Source organism: Micrasema longulum, unplaced genomic scaffold (genome assembly GCF_059751315.1).
Source record: "Micrasema longulum isolate JH-2025_06_02 unplaced genomic scaffold, ASM5975131v1 h1tg001822l, whole genome shotgun sequence".
Classification (NCBI taxonomy): Eukaryota; Metazoa; Arthropoda; class Insecta; order Trichoptera; family Brachycentridae; genus Micrasema; species Micrasema longulum.
In genome coordinates this window covers 144,504-164,329 of record NW_028278996.1, presented here as the reverse complement: position 1 = coordinate 164,329, position 19,826 = coordinate 144,504, and the positions used below count along the sequence as shown (strand labels likewise).

Sequence of the window (19,826 nt, the reverse complement as noted above, 5' to 3'; positions counted from 1 at the left end):
CACTTTTCACGTGAAAACACAGATAACCGTATTTACCAGCACAGACTACAGATATCTTTTACCAGTCTATATTGTCTTATCGTCTATGGAACGTGTTTAAAAATTTAAAACTTTTTGACGTTTGTTTTATACCCGTATTTTTCGTAACCTGGTTTCGGTTTCAGATTATCGGATTATCGTGATACCTTCGAACAGTAATAATCTACGCAAAATTGAGTTTTATTTTTAAATAACAATTAACAATGGGAGTAGACGAGGAAAGTTTTCTAGAGAAGTTACAAACTCTCAATATTGACACCGGAGATGTTTCGTTTGCTTGGTTATTAGAGGAGGATAACGAAATATTGAATTGGTTCTTCAAAAATGTGAATTCTAACAATTGCTTAACGCCCGAAGACAAAGCCAAGTAAGTTGTAAAAAAAACATAGGCTAGGGTTTTAAATAATATACGTAACTCAATTATCAATAGATTTGAATTTTTCGTCTGCTTTTTTATTTAAGATCGTGGTATATTTGGTTAAATTCTGCTTTCAACACATAACAAGATTATTATCATTCCCTTATTCGCACCAAATGATTCAAATGAATTTTTATTGCACCAAAATAACATTACTAATAAAACAAAATATTTAAGGTCTCAAATTGGTAAATGGATAAAATGGTTAAAAAAAAGCAAAAGTACAGAAACAAAAAAACGAATATTAGGCCAGGGACCTTTGTTCAATGGCTCGTATTCATCATCATCATCATTCCCTTTCCGCACCTCATGGTGCATAGGGCACTGCATCGGCACACCAATCGTAGCATATGTCATGTCTAACTGCTTAACAGTAAAAAACCACAGTATGCTTGTATTATTATAAGGCCACTGTGGCGAACAACACCATTGGAAGTTGACAGAACTGAACTCCGCTTTGGCCCGCAACGCGTAGTCCGCTGCAACGTCAGCTCGAACGAGATATTTAACGCCATGCATCGGAAGAACACACTACATTTTATCTTGGCATTTCGTGTCGTCTGCCCACAGCTTTCCGCCAGTGATGGCTATTGTAAATATCTTCAGTACAAGATCTATTTATTTATTGTGGATAACTTATATAGCGCCATTTTCGTAATAAAATACCTCAAGGGCGCTTTACATGGTGATTCTACTGTTAAGTTAATTTAATTGAAGCTTTAAATTTGTAATTTGATTAAAATAATTTATTTTGTTGTCACGTGCTACGGATTTATTCAAATGATTTAGAGAACAAGTGGGTTTTAAGTTTTTTCCGAAACATCACTTCACTTTCACAGCCTCGCACCTCTGCTGGGAGAGCATTCCATGCCATAGGGCCTGCGACCGCAAATGCGCGCTCACCAAATTTAGTGCGCTGTTTGCGTAGAGGTATAATAACTTTTCCTCTCGCCGTAGACGTAGCTGATCTAAGCGTGAGACGCCTGTCAGCTAGTTCATCTGGAATGCATAGTTCCCTTAGATATTCCGGAGCCGAGTTGTGCAGTGACTTATACATAAGCCAACAGAGTTTGTATTCGACCCTCTGTGGAAAACGTAGCCAGTGTAGTTCCCGAAGTAGTGGAGTGATATGACTGAACTTAGAGATTCCGAAAATAAGTCTCGCTGCGGCATTCAATACAGATTGTAGGCGAGTCATTTTGTTCATTGGTAGACCTGCATAGATACCATTACAATAATCGACTCTAGACACTACAAACGCATTTATTAATTGACGGGCGGCATCAACCGGCAAATTTTTGCGTATGCATTTAATTTGTCTCAGCTGGTAGAAGCATGAACTTATCGTTCTACTAATTTGAGCGTCAAGAGATAGGTCAGAATTGAGTAAAACTCCCAGTAGTTTAACGGTGGGTAGAACGGCACTCCCTACATTGGGTAGAGCCGTATCCTGGATCAAATTCTGTCGTCTGGCTGAAGCCACCCACAGTTGTTCAGTTTTTGATGGGTTTAATGTTAGTCTGTTTTCAGCCATCCAGTTTCCTATTTTCTTGATGCATCCATCAATTAAATTGACAAGCACACTTCTCTCGCCTGGTTTGCAATAAAAATAAATCTGCGTATCATCTGCATAGCAGTGCGACCACAATCCACATTCTTTGATAATGTTCTCTATATCTTTAGTGTAAAGGAGATAGAGAAGTGGTCCGAGTACTGACCCTTGAGGCACTCCTGTAGACACCCGAAAGTTGGTTGAGCTTTTACCCTGGAACACGACTGCATATTCTCTTTTATTAAGATATGAACTGAACCACATATGTGCCTGATCACGGATACCATAAGTTTTCTCCAGACGTTCAAGCAAAATATTATGGTCTACAGTATCAAATGCAGCACTCATGTCCAGAAGAGCCATCAACACCAGATTACCAGAGTCCACCGACGTTATAATGTCAGACAGTACTCTTATCACTCCCGTCTCCGTGGAATGAAAACGTCGGTATGCCGATTGCCTTACCGAAAATAAAGAATTCCGCTCGATATAGTTAACGAGCCTGTGAGAAACTATTTTTTCTAGTATTTTTGATACGATGGGAAGATTTGAAATAGGGCGAAAACTGGAAAGATCTTCCACATCTAGTTGGGAATTTTTTAAAAGTGGAGTTACATTTGCTTTTTTTATGGCTCTCGGAACAATGCTGCGCTCCATGGATGTATTAAATAAATCTGTTAAAAATGGAGCTAATACGTTAATGCATTTTTTCAAAAGCCATGTTGGCATCGGATCTAATATACATTGTTTGTTGGGTAATGCTGCAACAATTTGCAAGATCATAGGATGTAACTCGTCTGTAACTACTAGGGTTGCCAGACGTCCTTTAAACTTCTTTCAGACCCAAAAATGGACTTTGTCCGCTGTTTTGAAATTGAGAATAAATAACAATACTTCGTTCTTTTAGAATTTCATTATAAAAAAACGTAGAAGCTAAAAAAAAGCACCATAAAGTAATACCGAGTATACTGTAAAAAAAAAGTAATTTTGTATTTGTTTTTATGCGATGTTTTCTAATTTTGTTGATTATTGAATAATTAAGTTTTTTTTATTGGCCTAATTAAGAACTACGATACACGTGGCTAATGAAAATAGCTTTTTTATTAATAAATGTCACTACTGAGACCATAATAGAGCATTTTATTGACAAAATCAAGAAAAAAGCTCTGCATTGGTTTGGACATGTAGAGCGAATGGACAGCGAAATAATGGCTAAAAATATTTACAATGCGAATGTTGATGGATCTAGAAATAGAGGTAGACCGAGAAAGACATGGCATGAGACCAAATCCAACAGATACTTAAAGATGGCCATGTCAAAAGTCGGAATAATTGGCGCACGTTCATGAGAAGATGTATGAATGTAGAGGAAGTGAGATCTGTATGCAAAGGTAGAGCGATGTGGAATTCTAGGCGTTGGTCTCTCTGCCTCCGGGAAAACGGCTTTATTTTCTGCTGATTTTATTTTATGTATCTATATTTTCTATACCTGTGTACAGGTTTTTTGGTTCATTATTATTTTATACTTTGCGAAAGGCGTAAGCCGTCGAAATAAATCAAATGTATTTTAGATTGAAAAAGACTTGTTTTTTTAGATTTTCTAAGCTCGAAGAGTCGGGAGAGGTTTTGAACGAGGAAGAATTGAAATCTGAACTTGAGGACATATCGAGGAAGTATCCTGAGATTGCGCTGCCTGACGAGGCGTACGGCCTGTGCGACGCTAAAGGGAAGGCGGATGACTTGCAGGAGTGGATTCACCTGATGCAGTCGCAGGAACGGGCCAAAACCAAGATGATTGATAAGAATGAGTAAGAATACAGTGAAAGCACTCCCTCCGTATACCCGAAAACCGTTTTGAAGACCGTGGGCCGTCCTATCGGTTTGACATTTGCACGCATTCGTTATTTCTGATTATTTATGTGTTGAATAAGTGTGACACTAAAAATCAAACGTGGCTATCTCCAGCCGCTGTCATTTAGGAGATTTTTGGTTAATATGACGGCTTATGTTGTTTTACATAATAATATTCAGTTCAAACATAGCCATCTTCTTAATTTCTGCTAAGAAAGCAGTTTTAAAAGCAATAGAAACCCATACACGCTTTCTTCTTCAATCAGACATTAACTCTTTTAACCGATGGTGTAAAGTCAATAAATTAGAACTAAATATTAAAAAATGCAAAATAATGTCATTTCATAGAACAAAACAACCAATTTCCTTCGAGTACCTATTAGAAAACTCCAAAATTGATGTAGTCAAGTCCAACAGAGATTTAGGAGTTGTTTTGGACTATAAACTGACATACAACGAGCATATAGATAATACAGTCAATAAATCACTGAAATTACTTGGCTTCATTAAAAGAATATCCTCTGATTTTACTCATGTCCGTACAATCAAAACTCTTTATTGCTCATCTATTCGCCCTCTTCTAGAATATGCCTCCGTGGTCTGGTCTCCATTCTATGTCAATCGCATAAATCACATTGAATCAGTCCAACATCGCTTGCTTCGAAAAATAGCGTGGATGCTCGGACTAGAGAGAGATAATTATTCTTATGCTGAAATAGAGTCAATGTTAAATATTTCTAGTATTGACTCCATATATATGTTCGCCATACTAAATGGTGTAATCGATGTTCCATCTAATCCCAGTAATCTGGGACAAGTAAAATTCAATATTCCGACTCGTAGATTGAGAAACAATGAAGTACTGTTCATCGATCAGCATAGAACAAACTATGGCCTAAATTCTCCAATGACCCGCCTTTGTCGTATTGTTAACTCAAGACAGGATCTGGACTTTTTTGGTTTAAGTTTACAAGGATTTAAACGAGCACTAAATAAATAGTCCAGATCTTGTCTCGATGTCCCTTATGTTTGTCAATGCTTCTTTCTTTTTTTTTTAATGTTTTAAACTATTCTTTTATTGTAATATTTAAACCTTATAAATTGTATACATGGACAATCTCCGTTAATAAATAAATAAATAAATTTCTGTATGAATTATATGTACACATATGTATTTACTTGTTTACTTAGTGACAATGTGCAATAGCGATTGTATAAAAAAAACCTTTCTCTGGTATAACGAGTAACGCTTGTAGCGATCAAATTCAAGTGGTCCCATCTTCCTCGTAATAACCAAGTTCTCAAATAATGTGCAATAAACTTATGAATGTAAATAATAAATAATAATTTCTGTGAAATTATGAGAGGCTCTAAAATGGATGCCGCACAACCGCCCCAGCCAGCTATTCTATAGGTTGCAGTGGATTGAAACAGAGCAAAGTGCACACCTCTGAGAGTGCCAATATCCAGAATGTCCGTAAGAGAGCAGAATAGATGGCACAGCTTTCTCAACCTAGAGTTTAGTGACTGGACCTGAGCCTCACATTAAAGATCGGTTTTCTATGTTTTTGGGTTTGCCGTCTTTTTGTACTGGAAAATAGCTGGAAGTTCTGACAGTAGTCCCGAGAATTCTCGCAGGATCTCCATTCGCCTCGGCCTCTCATCATCCTCCACACTGACGATTTTTTCGTGTCCAGCTTCGGGCTTGCCTTCACTATCGTTGGGAGGATCTTCGATGAATCGCTCGTCCATCGGGAATCTCTCGTCTGATTGGAAACATTTTTCGTATCCAATTTTCTGTAGCACTGATCCTTATCACTGTACCAAATTAATATTTCAGAACACTTAATCGGGAGCTATCCAAGAAACAGTTTGAGCTGAATGAGAGGCTTTCTATAGAGAACAGTGTTCTAGCCAAAGTGACGGAGGAGCTAGAGGAACTGGTGCTGAAGGCGAGAGATGAGAAGTTGCAGTGCTATGGTCTTCTAGAAGATGTACTCAAAATGTGTGCAGATTCTAAAAATGTAAGCCCCTTTTTTTTTCATTGCACGCTGTCAATTGAGGGAATAAAGCAGCTTCGCAGTGTACGATGAAGAGCTATGAATGAAAAGACAGCTGGTTGATGGTTTTTGTGTTTCAAAGACGGTAGGACGATTTAGGCCAATCGTCGATATAAGCGATTATGAGCAGCTTACAATTATATTTGACTATCCATAACATTGTTTTATATTTTTATTTTCAGAAAAACAAACAAATAATTATCATATCTTATAAATCATTGCCACCGTTTGTATTTTTCTCCAAATATTAATAAAACACGCCCAGCGCCAGCAGTGAACCATCTAGCCGATTATTCCAGTGTATCTCTTAAACAGATGTATACACTATATTTTGAACATCTTAAACCAAGTGGCGGTTTTTTCTCCTCGAGTAAGCTTGCAAATTACACAAATTATTTGAAGATTCTCGATTTGGAAAGCAGTATTTCATACATTATTTCTTAAAGGCTATTTTTCTTTGACTAGCATTACTTCCGACATGTGGCGCTCGACGCGGCTGTTTTTGGCATTATTCTTTTCGAGAACAATTTAGCCGGTCGACATTTCAAATTTCAATCATAATGAGAATACCTAATACCTACTGAATTCAATGTGCTACTTTATATCAGAAGTTAATAATAATCATCGCTCGAGTTGATTTCATAGATGAGAGATGTTGTTGTATCAACAGAACCACTGAAAAAATAGCAATTTATAGTATATATTACTTTTATTATATTGTAGACTATGTAGGTACAAATGAATGATAATTTTTTATTACTTACCTGTAAATAAAATCACCGTTCGCTACTGGTATACAGTCATGTGAATACAATTCATCTGCTCAGCTAATTCTACGGTGGTTTGAAGGGGACCTTCATGAATAATATGGTTCAAATGGCCCTCATCGAAGTCCACTGGTCATCCAGAACGCTCCATGTCTTTCGGGTCAAAATTACCGTCTTTAAAACGCAAAAACTATCAACAAGCTATCCTTTCATTCGTAGCATCTTCACTGTACACTGCGCAAATATTGCGAGTAGTTTTGGTAGCTTTATTCCCTCGATTGAATGCAAACTAAAGGAGGTGTCGAAAATGCTCACTTTCATCTACACAGGTCAGGTATTGATCAAATTAGGCGGCCTTCGTGGTGTAGTGGTCAAGACACTTGACTCACACACGGAAGGTTCCGGGTTCGATTCCTGGTGAGAACACAAAAATTAAATGTGTTTTTTCTCAAGTCTGGGTGTTCCATGATATAATTCACCACTGTTATTGGGCCTCCTGGCCTGTTGTGGTGCAAAAATTAAAAATAAATTGTCAAAAGTCAAAATAGTGTTTGGACATACTCAAAATGTTATACATCTTCAGTCTTCGGAGAAGCTGTTCTTCTCCCAGTACCCCCTGGAGGAGTACTCCGCCAAGACGGAAATGCTGGTGACGTACCTGAGGTGCGGCCTGTCGCGCCAGCTGGAGTACTTCTGCAGCGCCGACCGGCCCTCGTGCGGAGACTCTCCGTCGGCCTTCGGCTCCGCGAGAAACCGAGACGCGCGGCTGGCCGAGGCCAAGTTGAAGGAGACTTGCGAGAGGTGAGTGCCATTTGCGTTAATTTTCTCTTCTGGTTCCAATCTTCAGGATTGGTTTGCAGCTACCACATTCGTCTTGGTTAAAAGCACTAGGACTTACATCATTGGAAGAACGACGGAAGAGAGGGGACTTGATAGAAATTTATAAGATATGTTCCGGATAATTACCTTCAACACCATCAACATAGACTGTTCCACATTCCAATATGTAGGACCCACCTATCAATGGTTGTGCCTGTTAGAAGGGCTATCTCTATGTTGAACAATATTACTTTGGACATTGACATTTTTCACGTCTCTGATGGAGTTTTTCGTTACAAGATTCTCTTACATTTTTAACATATTATTCCATATACATAATATCTTGTATTATGTATACCTACGTGTTATTTTTATACGAGTTATTTATTTATATTTGGATAATTTATATAGCGCCGTTTTTGTGAAAATCACCTCAAGGGCGCTGTACAATAAATAAATATCCCAGCACGTCTTGCAGCCACAGAGTGCATGGGCGGTTGGGATTCTAGTTACTCGTCTCCAATTATGATATATAGGAGCTAGATTACAGCATGTCTTGCAGCTACAGAGCACATGGACAATAATAAATCTAGCTCCTATTTACAATTTAATTTTTTTTATTTGAAAATAAAGTTTAGAGTTTTAGTGATATTTTAAAAATGAAATAAAAAACAAATTTATAAAAATAGAAGTAAGATGTTGTTGATAAATTACCTGGTCCATGAGGAAGTATAGAAATTGAAAAAATAATATTTTCAGGCGTTGCCTAGTCTAGTATGTAGGTGAAATAATTCAATTAGATGAATCTCACCGGCATAAATTAAGGTTTCAGCTCTTTAACTTCACAAACATCAACAGATGAAAGAATTGAAGGAATATAGATGTTCAAATATAAGCAGAATGGTGAATATTACACAGTGTGTAAAGTGGCCACTTAAACCAGCCATTGACAGGTCATAAGCCCTGTAGATGCCTATACTTCTATATTACCTTCTCTTAAATGTTCTTCATCTCTGTTGTAATATGTTAATATAAACAGCTCCCCAGGGAGTTGAATCCAGTCCTTGTCCACAAAAATTTGGACAAACTCAAAATATTGTTAATGTGAATACTTCGGAGATTTCGGGATATACGAGAGCTTACCAAAGGCGGCCCATGCTAAACCTCGCCTTCTTTCTATTTCTTCCTCTTGATTATCTTTCCCGTTTGATATTTATCAACTCATATATTCCTAATTTTATTGTATTTTTATTTCTATATGTATAAATTAAGGTACTTTATTATTTAATGATTGAAATAGCTGGCCTGGCCTGTCCACAACAAATCATAATAATCTATTCTTCTATTTGTTCCGGCTGGCCATTTAATGTGTAGTTCTTATTTTCTTTATTTCCGTCAAGGCGCTTTCGGCGATTGTTCTCTGCGGTGCCATTGGAATATGTACGGCATAATTTCTCCTATTCAGGATGGAATAATTAATTACGCAAATGAATTGAACAAAATACTTTGTAAATAATTACGCCAGTAAATCGTAAAATTGATTTATTTCCAGATTGAAAGAAGGCTTGTTTTTCTACGTCAAGTCAAAGTCAGAATTAGATGGACTACATCAGCAGTTGAAATTCTTGAGAGAATTCGATTTTGACTCCAGCCATGATTCGCAGTAAGAAAACCTTTATTTTTTTTATTTACAATTATCTACTTATGTAATACATTGGACTGTTAATAATCAAAGCGGTTTCTCATCACATGCGGTGGCATCATTCTTTATAGCGTCAAGTCTAATGTATGAAAATTTCCCTACCTTTTTTTCATTACAAAATTTTGCAATTGAATTATTTTTTAATCAAACCAAATGGTAGCCCCCTTGGGCTTATGATTAGATTTCCAGTGAGATCACAATAATTTGTGTTTTTTTTTTAACGTTTATCGCAATTTTAATCTTAATGATAAAATAAAACTACTAGGTAATCGCTAAAATAGGTTACTAAATTTGAGCAGAAAATAGTTACAGGTGACAAAAAAGTTTCATTATCAAGTGATCAGTTAACAGATGGCAGAAAAAGTAGCTTTTTAAGCAAACGGAAAAAGTGAGTGTTTGATTTATTAATTTATAAGTGGCTTGCCTATATTGGGGACGAATAAGTACAAAAATCATTGGAAAAATGGAACGGTTTAAAAATCGGTAGAATTTCTATCGAATTTGGTAGATTTCACCAAAAATCTGTAGATCTACCGAAAAGTCGATAGGGTTGGCAACCCTGACCGCGATGTAAATGACAGTTGAAATCCTGTGGTGCCATACTAAAAAATATAATAAACCATATAAACAAAATTTCCCAATATTTAGGGAAAAAAACATTGTATGCATTTTATGCAAATTCAAATTTGTATTTTCGTTTTTTTAAGATTAAGTACCTACATAAAATGATTTAATAAAGTTTATTTTTAAATTCAATTAAAAAAAAAACACATTGTGATTGAAAAAATACAAAATATTTTTAATGAAATCTTAGGTAAATATTAATAATCCCCAATTATGACCGTTTTTACTTTAGTGTTTTTGCCAGTTTAACACTTTTTTTCGCTGCTCCCTTGAAAAATGTGTTATACGGTACAATATTTAATTGACTCATTTTGTAAACATTAATGCCCTATATTCTGTGCTGGTGATGTTTCTATTTAATTATACGTCATTGCCTACATATGTATGTATTGTGTATTACAATTAAACTTCATGCTTTTTTTTTACAGTTTTGAGAAAGTCAAGATGGCCGGCATGGTGAAGCTTCTAGAAGCTGAAGTGGAGACTTTCCAAGCGGAGAAACTTCCGGAAAGCATTCAGCAGTTTGTGGACCGCCAGAGTGACCAGGTCATCATGAGCGAAATCCAGCTGCGATACGAGAAAGCCAAGTAAGATTGATACTCAGATATTCAGGTGTGGTTTAGTGTTAGTGAAATGTTAGTTACCAACATTTGCCAGAAACCTGACGACATGATGACTATTCAAACCAGGGCCTCGATTATGATGGGAAGATAAAGACGTCATTCCTTCGCCTTGACGGTATAGTTGAAGATAAATTCCCTCTAGCGATTATGAAGATATACCACCGGCCCCCCACCTTCAAGTTTTGGGTAGGTACATCGATATGAAACAAGGGGAAGCGTATGTCACGGTACACATATCTACGCTCTAAAATGACATAGCTTCAGTATGACGTCATAGTTGAAGGTAAAAGTCTTCTGACCGACTACAAAGTTATACTACCGATACCCCCACCATCAAGTTTTGATGTAAGTACATTGTTTTATACCGACGGGTCTAGACCCGGGGTTCTAGAACCCCTCGATACGTTTATCTACGCATTAAAAGTGTCAAAAATTTTGTTCCTCCGAGCAATTTTTTACTTTAATTATAATTTATTAAAAATTTTAATAGTTTTGAGGTAGGCACTTTTTTTCTTAAAAGCCTATTAAAAATATGAGAGAGAAATAAGTAAATTTTAAAGTCAAATTAAATTCCAACATAACTGTCACTTTAATAAAACGAACGCCTAGATGTTAAAATAATGTCACTAGATTCTGTCCTATTAACAAATAAAAGTATCTAGGCGTCAGACACAGATTATATGCGTCAGAAAGTTACCACTGTAAATTAATAAGTTATTATATTTTTTCCATCTGTTTTACTATCTTTCCGAGTGTATGTATCGAGACGTTAAAGGAGCCGGCTTTGTAGTCAATCTGTAGATACATACAGATGATCGTTAAGCGTACCGTCTAGGTGATTTCCAAAAGTCATACAAAATTCATGTTCAAGCGAGCATTTCTTGCTTAAATTGGGATTCATTGGAGTTTATAATCGCTTTGAAGTAAGCACTTTTTATTACAGAAGCCTATTGATCGATTGATTACAGGTACATTTATGAAAAGTTCTGTTCCCTGGTGTCAGTTTCCCAGGAGGCTTTGAATGAAACCAACGTGGCTCTCATGTGCCTCCGCCGAGATCAGCTCTCCGTAGAGAACCTCCTCCAGTTCTCCATCGACACCATCAACTGTCTGCAGTCGGAAAACACCGCCAAGAAGTCCAGACAGGTACGTGTACCGGTGTTATGTATGTAGGTTTTACTCCTTGTATTATATCAGGTTAGGGAAAAATTGATTTCGTATTTTGCGCTCTTTTTTTCAACTAAGTATATCTCGTTCATAATTGGTTACATCGAATCATACAATACGGCGTTGTAAAGGTGTGAGTGTATACTACAGACGCTTCTTTGACAGTATTGCGCTTGGTCCATTCAGTCGTGATCTATCGAGCGTCGAATATGCTCTTTCGGTTCATGCTGCACAACAGTGGTTCGAGCGATTTCGTTCTGGTGTAGTGGAGGTGAATGATGCACCAAGCTCTGGGAGGCCTGTTGTCAAAAATGACGATAAAACTATGGAAAATATCGAGATAGACTGTCATGTTAGCAGTCGCAGCATCGCTCAGGAGCTGAATATTGATCATAAAACCATTTTGTATTTCATTGTAAATTGCTGTAATATATGTAAAAAAAATATTTATGCTTCATTAGGTTAGTTTAGAACTAATTAACTAGTTCTTAAGAACTAATATAAACTTTTAATAATATTACAATTTTTTATCAAAATTTCTCAATAACATATTTTTTCAAATTAATTTTTAAATGTTTCTATTTTTCTATTTCCTTTATTTCTTCAGGTAACTCATTGTACAGCTTCAATCCCTTGTACAATGAGTTATGAGATTCTGTTTTTATCCTCATTGGTAATCTTATCTTTTTTTTTACCCCTTAAATTTTAAAATTCATTATTGTTTTTATTTTATTCATCCCCTTAATTATTTTATGCATAAAAATTGCTGCATTATATTTAATTTGCTGCTTTACCGGCGAGCCAATTTCTTTGTGTATTCTTTCTACATTAGAATAGATAGTTCTTTTGAGTATAATCCCCATCGCCTTATTTTGAAGAATTTGTATATTTTTAAGTTCTCCTTCATTACATAAAAAAAGAACGAAAGAACAGTAATTTATGTGTGGACATATTATTGTTTAAATATAAGAATATTACTTTTTATATTTAAAAAGGAATATTCTCTTTCAGATGATCCATCGGCCCGTAAACACGATGAGCTTCTTGCTGAAGAGTCTGTTAGGCTACTTTCAAATGAGTGAGCAGCTTCCCATCGCAGACCTGTGCAGAACTATAGAGAGGTTGCAGATTGAGATAGGGGATTTGGAAAATGGCGTTTTCTACGAAAAATTCTCCAACGCGCTAGTCAACATCGACCAGAGGTGATTTACACTCCTAATATGTACCAATGTAATTTACAATGCGGAAGTTCAGTGGTTTTTTTATTTGTTAATAGACTATTTAACCAAGCAATGTATCGTATTATCTATAGTATTTCTGAAATACAGTAAAACCCCTGTTTCACATTTTTCAAGGGAGCAACAAAAAAGTGTAAAACTGAGGAAAACTTTAAAGTGAAGAAATGAAAAATGTAGAGAAAAAAAATCTTTAAAATATAATTATTGTACTAGACTATACTAAATGTACTTCAGAAAATTTTTAAGAACTGTCATAATTGCTGATTATTTATATTTACCGATGATTTGGTTAAAAATATTTTGTATTTTTTCAAGCAACATTAAATAGTTTTATGTAGGTACTCAACCATAAAAACACAAAAATAAATATTTGAATTTGCATAAAATGCGTACAACTATTTTCTCCCTAAATATTGGAAAAAATTATTCATATGGTATCACTTTTTTTAGTATGGCACCACAGAATTTCAACTGTCATTTACATCGCGGCAAAACTGTTTCACACTTATAATAACTGTTTAAACTATCTTCTTTTCACATTATGTTTGTCAATGCTTTTTTCTTTTCTTTTTTCAAATGTTTTTAACTACTCTTGTATTGTAATGTTAAAACCCTATAAATGGAATAAATAATAAATTCTTCAAATAATATTTCTGTTGCCAAATTTTTCAACTTTCTGCATCGTAATTTATTGATGTAAAGACTTTATCCTTCCTAAACATGCATCAACTGCATGTCTCTATTTAGTAACATGTCAAAATGAGACACTTAAACAAAATGGTCAATTACACTGCACCTTGTCTTTTGACAGATCGAATGAGTTATGATTTTTTTTTAACGTAAAACCGGGGTTATAAAAAACGTTAATTGGGGGAATATTTTAATGAGAATATTTGGAAAAAATGTGACCTACATGTTTTGGTGTAAAATGTGGGAAAATGTAAAATCGCGGAGGGTAAAAACGAGGTTTTACTGTAATTCCAGCTAGGATCTTTCTGAACAACAAAATCAGTTGTAAAAAACACAACGAATGAATAAAATAGTTAGGATAGTTCTGACATTCAAGTGATGATTTTATTGGAACATTTCAAATTGTTTTGATATTTTTTCAGCAAAGCGGCGGCGATGCCGATGCGCAGACTAATATGGGACGGAGCGACAGACCAGCCCGGTATACGCAACCACACGCTGGACAGCGCGCTGTATGAAGTCCAGAAGGGACACGGCCAAGGGGAATGCAAGATCAAACAAGTCACTAAAACTTACATGGAGTTCAAGGTTCGTAGAAAGTAAATATTAGTATCTAACCACTTGCCCACTTTTTATGTCTACCGGTTTCGAGACGTGCCAGTCTCTTCGTCGGGACACTAAAATACACTTTCACCTTTACCATTACCGTAGTATTTATTTGTTTATTCATATTTTTCTATTACAAACTATAAACAATAATAAAAATAATGTGACCTCACTGGGGTTACCCGTGCCGAGGACACTTAATAATATACTTTTTGGAAATGTTTTTACATTTGAGAATACACAAAGAAGACTAACTAACAGAGATAATTAACAAAATATTCAGACTGTTTTAAAAACTAGGTATATATGTACATCTATATTATTTATATTACAAACGCACAATGAAAATAACAAAACCCTAACATAAGCTATACACTTGTGGAGCAGTTGATTCAATATTGGTTTGGGCGAATGAGACAATCCATTTTACTCCTACCCAGCTCCACTATCCATTTTTTTATAGCCTTTTTAAACATTTTCTCGTTACTAGTTGTTTTAATAGATAGTAGAAGTAGGTTATAGATTTTAATTGAATAATACTCAAAATCCCTTTGTCCAAAAGTGGTATTAGTTTGTATTTGTTTTAAGTTATCTTTGTGTTGAGGATTTAGTGATTATATTATTTGTATGTGATGTATTGTTGGGGTGATGTCTTTCATTTGAGTAAGAGTAGTTTTAGAATCTGTAATGAGTATTGTTTTAGCGTATAATTGTTTTGGTATCATAAGTTGTGATTTGTAGAATATTTCTTCAATAGATGTATGTATCATCATTCCCTTTCTACACCTAATGGTGCATAGGGCACTGGATTGGACCACCAATCGCTGCGTATCTTGATCACCTTTGTTACATGAAGTTAAGGTGATCAGTCTTACACTTCAGGTACCAGTCCAGGGACTATGAAATATTCTAGTGTGAAAACACCCTTTTAAATAACTCCTTGGATTTATTAACAGAAGCATAACTGACTTCAAAAATATCAATACCCTTAAAACTATCTTCTGTTCCCTAGTTCGCCCGCACCTAGAGTATTCCTCTGTCATCTGGTCTCCATATTATGATGTTCACATCAAAAATATTGAATCAGTTCAACATCGATTTTTAAGAAAGATAGGCTGGAGGTTGGGCTTATCCAGAGACCTATAAACGTATAATGAGTTAGAAACTTGCTTAAATATATCTTCTCTTCAAGACCGTCGAAATAAATCTGACCTTCTAGTCCCATTTAAAATTCTCAACTCGCTCTTTGATGCGCCTGAACTACTGAGCTCGATAAAATTAAATATCTCAACTAGAAACATTTTACATTTTACATTTTTTTTTTTTTTTTTTGCACCACAACAGGCCAGGAGGCCTAATTACAGTGGTGAATTACATCACAGAGCACCCAGGCTTGAGAAAAACCACATTTTAATTTTTGTGTTCTCACCGGGAATCGAACCCGGAACCTTCCGTGCGTGAGTCAAGCGTCTTGACCACTACACCACGGAGGCCGCCTCAGACAAAACTTATTCTTTCATACCGATAACCATAGAACTAACTATGGTTTTCATTCCCCTATGCCCAGAATTCTTAGGTCTGCCGACAAACATACCTGTCTTGATTTCTTTGATAACAAGTTGTCTTCTTTCAAACGATCACCGAATCAACTTCAATTATAAAAACCTCTCTCCCGCTTCCACTCCCACCAAGTCTACTATATACCACTGTGTCTTTCTACTTTACTTTATAGTAATTTTCTATGTATAAATATGTAACGGACTCAGTATTGATGTGGACATTTTTAACTGCACGTTGCATTTGTACAGAAAATTTCTTCATGGGGTCGATTATTTGGGATAGTTGCTGAATGTGCATCTTGAGTGGTTTATGCTATCTATATAGATATGTGCCGCATGTAATGTATATGTTTGTGTATGTTTTATATGTGCGTTCATGTGTGTGCGTGGATGGCTCGGAGTGTACAATCGGTATTTTTATTTATTTTTATTTATTACCTCCATGGAAAACGCAAATGTCAACAATTATTCTTTTCTCACTTAAAATTCTTATTTATTTTTAATTTTTTCGTCACATTTAATGTTCATATCTTTTTAATTTATGAAAACTTAATTGGTCTTTTTATGTTAAAAAAATGTTGTTTTTAATACTTATTTTGTACGACTGTATGTTTTCTGAATAAAATAAATAAATAAATGTCCTTAAAAATGCCCATAGGGCGTATATATGAATAAATATGAATTATAATCTCAAATGACTTTTGTCAGGAATTGTCGGAGAAAGACTGCGTCATATACGACCTGTGGAAGTGGTTCCTCGCCGACTCGACCAAGATCAGAATCATGAGGGAAGAATACAATAGCCGGGAGCATCGTCCCACTAAACCATTCAAATAAATTGGTACGTTTACTCCTCGCAATTATATTCTGTTTTTTAATCTAGATATTTTCATGTTTTAATAGCCTTTATTAAAAAAACAAACCTACGAAAGTATGTAAAGTAAAACTCCAGCTATCCAGATTAACGAGTGCTAGTCATTATCCGGATAATAAGGAAGTTCAATGCAACAGCAAATTGGATATAAAATGATTTCTTACGTGCAGTAAATATTAGGGAATTTAATTGTATGGTAAAGTTTCTCTAAAATGTATGAAAAAATAATGAAAAATAAAACAAAGTAGCATCCGTGGAGGAGGATAAAAAAATGTGTAAATTGTTGTCTCAAGCTAAATTCAAAGTAGGTGCTGTGTAATTGACCATTTTGTTTAGGTGTCGCACCTAAATTGTGACCTGCTGTTGACGCACGAAGAATAAAGTCTTTAAATCAATAAATTGCAATGCAGAAAGTTTAAATATTTGGCAATAGAAATATTATTTGAAGTTATAAACATAATTTGGAAAGAAGATTGTTTAAACAGTTATCATAAAAGGGTGAAACAGTTTTGCCGCGATGTAAATGACAGTTGAAATTATGAGTGCCATACTAAAAAAAGTGATACAATATAAATAAAATTTAACAATGTTCGATTATGTCCAAATGCTTGCAGACTGGCTAGATTTCCTCCCTAGGGAGTTGTTTATATTTAAATTTATTTCAACAGAGGGAAAACATTTTTGAGAAGGGAATATGGAAGTCTAGGCATTTACAGGGCTTATGATCTTACGACGTAGGGTCCAAAAGTGATAAAGGTTTCAGCTCTTTTACTTCACAAAAGTCAACAGATGGAAGAGTTGAGGAAATGTGGATGCTCAAACATGGGCAGAATGGTGAATGTTACACAGTGTGTAAAGTGGCCACTTAAACCAGCCAATGACAGGTCATAAGCCCTGTAAATGCCTAGACTTCCATATTCCCTTCTCAAAAATGTTTTCCCTCTCTGTTGAAATAAATTTAAATAAAATTTTCCCAATATTTAGGGTAAAAATCATTGTATGCATTTTATGCTAATTGAAATATTTATTTTCGTGTTTTCAAGGTTAAGAAACATAAAATTATTTAAACATGTTTTTTTTTAATTCAATAAAAAAACATATTGAGGTATTGATTGAAAAAATTATTTTTTTTTAAATAGAAACCATAGGTAAATATGAATAATCCCCAATTATGACAGTTTTTACAATTTTCTGCAATTATTCATTTCCGCATTTTTCTCAGTTTAAAACTTTTTTTTGCTGCTCCCTTGAAAACCATAAAACGGGAGTTTTACTGTTTTAAAAGTAATATGATGAAATTTGCTAACCGATGACCGGCGGCAGTCTGAAACACTCTAAAGGCTAATTTAATAATGGTAACACAATTTAAAACATTCGAAATGACTCATTCAACTTTATTTCTTGGAAGTAGTTATTTTTGTTACATTTTGACTGTCCCGAATTGTAATATCATTTTAAATCGGTTTATTTAATGTGTCTAAGTGCCGCCATTATGATGCAAAATCTTATCTGATACAATTGTTAATAAATAACAAAAAGTACAAGTGAGTGATATACTAAATTAATATGTGCGTATTTTATTTCAGTTACGGAGTATGGACATAAAAAAATACCGTTTCTTGCACTACAACTGGTCAAGAGGCCCAGAGAGAATAATACCGGATATTTGATTTCAATGCACCGTCCATGCGCTCTGTAGCTGCAAGACGTGCTGTAATCTAGCTCCTATTTATAATATTCAATTTTAAGCATGAACACAAAATTACTATTATGCTCAACATTTATTTTTGTAAATTTACTGATAATTTTAAGTTGCTAGAATTTCATTTGTCAAATAATTTATTTAAAAAAAATGTGAATAGGAGCTAGATTTATTATTGTCCATGTGCCCTGTAGCTGCAAGACGTGCTATAATCTAGCTCCTATATATCATAATTGGAGATAAACTAGAATCCCAATCATCCATGCGCTCTGTAGCTGCAAGACGTGCCGGGATATTTATTTATTGTTCAGCACCTTTGAGGTGATTTTTCACAAAAATGGCGCTATATAAATTATCCAAATATATACAATCCTTCGCCCTCGATGCTACTATAGCGGCGACATTGAAGTTTGCCATATTAGTTGAGTCATACTATTTTTTTTTTTAAATGGAAAGTTATAAGCTCCATGCAAATAAATTTGAGACGCACACCTCTAGAGAGCACAAGGATATAATTATCAGGGGAAAAAATCCCACTGTCTATGGTTATTTGACTCGTCAGAGGATTACAATATTCTTTTTGTAATACAAATCCCGAGGACACAAAAAGTCTATAAGAATTGTTAACATTAATAATACATTTAATATTTTAAAAAACTTCAACATGTTTCTGAAAAAAGTATGTAATACATACAATAATTGTCACACTAAAAATGGATGTGAATACATTTTACGATTTTGATTAAAAGCTGATAGATTATTTTGTCAAACGACCAGAAGATGCGAGACTTGTTAAATTATGATAATTATACAATATCATTTGTCATCCACGTCTGCTATTTGTTTTAATTTATGTTATTTATTTTACTGTATTTTGTGAAGCATATACGTATGGAAATGTATTTGTAAATAATAAAGTGAAACCCCTATTTTACGTCTTTTAAGGGACTGAAAAAAAAACTTTAATGGAGGGAAAATGTAAATAGGGGGTATTGAAAAAACGACATTTTGAATTTTATTTTTTATTGAAAAAATCATGTATTTAAATTTATTTCAACAGAGAGGGAAAAAGTTTTCGAGAAGGTAATATGGAAGTCTAGGCATTTACAGGGCTTATGACCCGTCATTGGCTGGTTTAAGTGGCCACTTTACACACTGTGTAACATTCACCATTCTGCCCATGTTCGAACATCCACATTTCCTCAACTCTTCCATCTGTTGACTTTTGTGAAGTAAAAGAGCTGAAACCTTTATCACGTGGGTGAGATTCATCCGGCTGAACCAAATCACCTACTAGGCAACGCCTGGAAACAATTTTCCAATTTTTATACTTCTTCTTTTACCAGGTAGTAATTCAACAATGTTTGATTATGTCCAAATCCAGCCAGTCTGCAAGCATTTGGACATAATCAAACATTGTTAAAATCATGTATGTTTGTTGATTTTTTTTTGTCTGTAGACCACATTATAACTCTTCTTAAACCGGTCTATCCATCCATTTGATGCAGTGAACCCTTGGATATTAAGTCGATTCA

At 34.9% G+C, this 19,826-nt stretch overlaps 1 protein-coding gene across 1 annotated transcript; it reads left to right on the top strand.

The window, feature by feature from the left end:
* Window positions 1–114: 114 nt before the first annotated feature.
* LOC148273866 (uncharacterized) lies at window positions 115–19,297 on the top strand. The gene is made up of 11 exons (XM_088238049.1): window positions 115–406; window positions 3,605–3,817; window positions 5,701–5,884; window positions 7,271–7,488; window positions 9,059–9,169; window positions 10,261–10,419; window positions 11,424–11,601; window positions 12,634–12,824; window positions 13,973–14,138; window positions 16,424–16,556; window positions 18,176–19,297. The coding sequence occupies exons 1-10, from the start codon at window positions 243–245 to the stop codon at window positions 16,550–16,552; spliced, it is 1,713 nt and encodes a 570-aa protein (XP_088094175.1). The 5' UTR covers window positions 115–242; the 3' UTR covers window positions 16,553–16,556; window positions 18,176–19,297.
* Window positions 19,298–19,826: the final 529 nt, after the last annotated feature.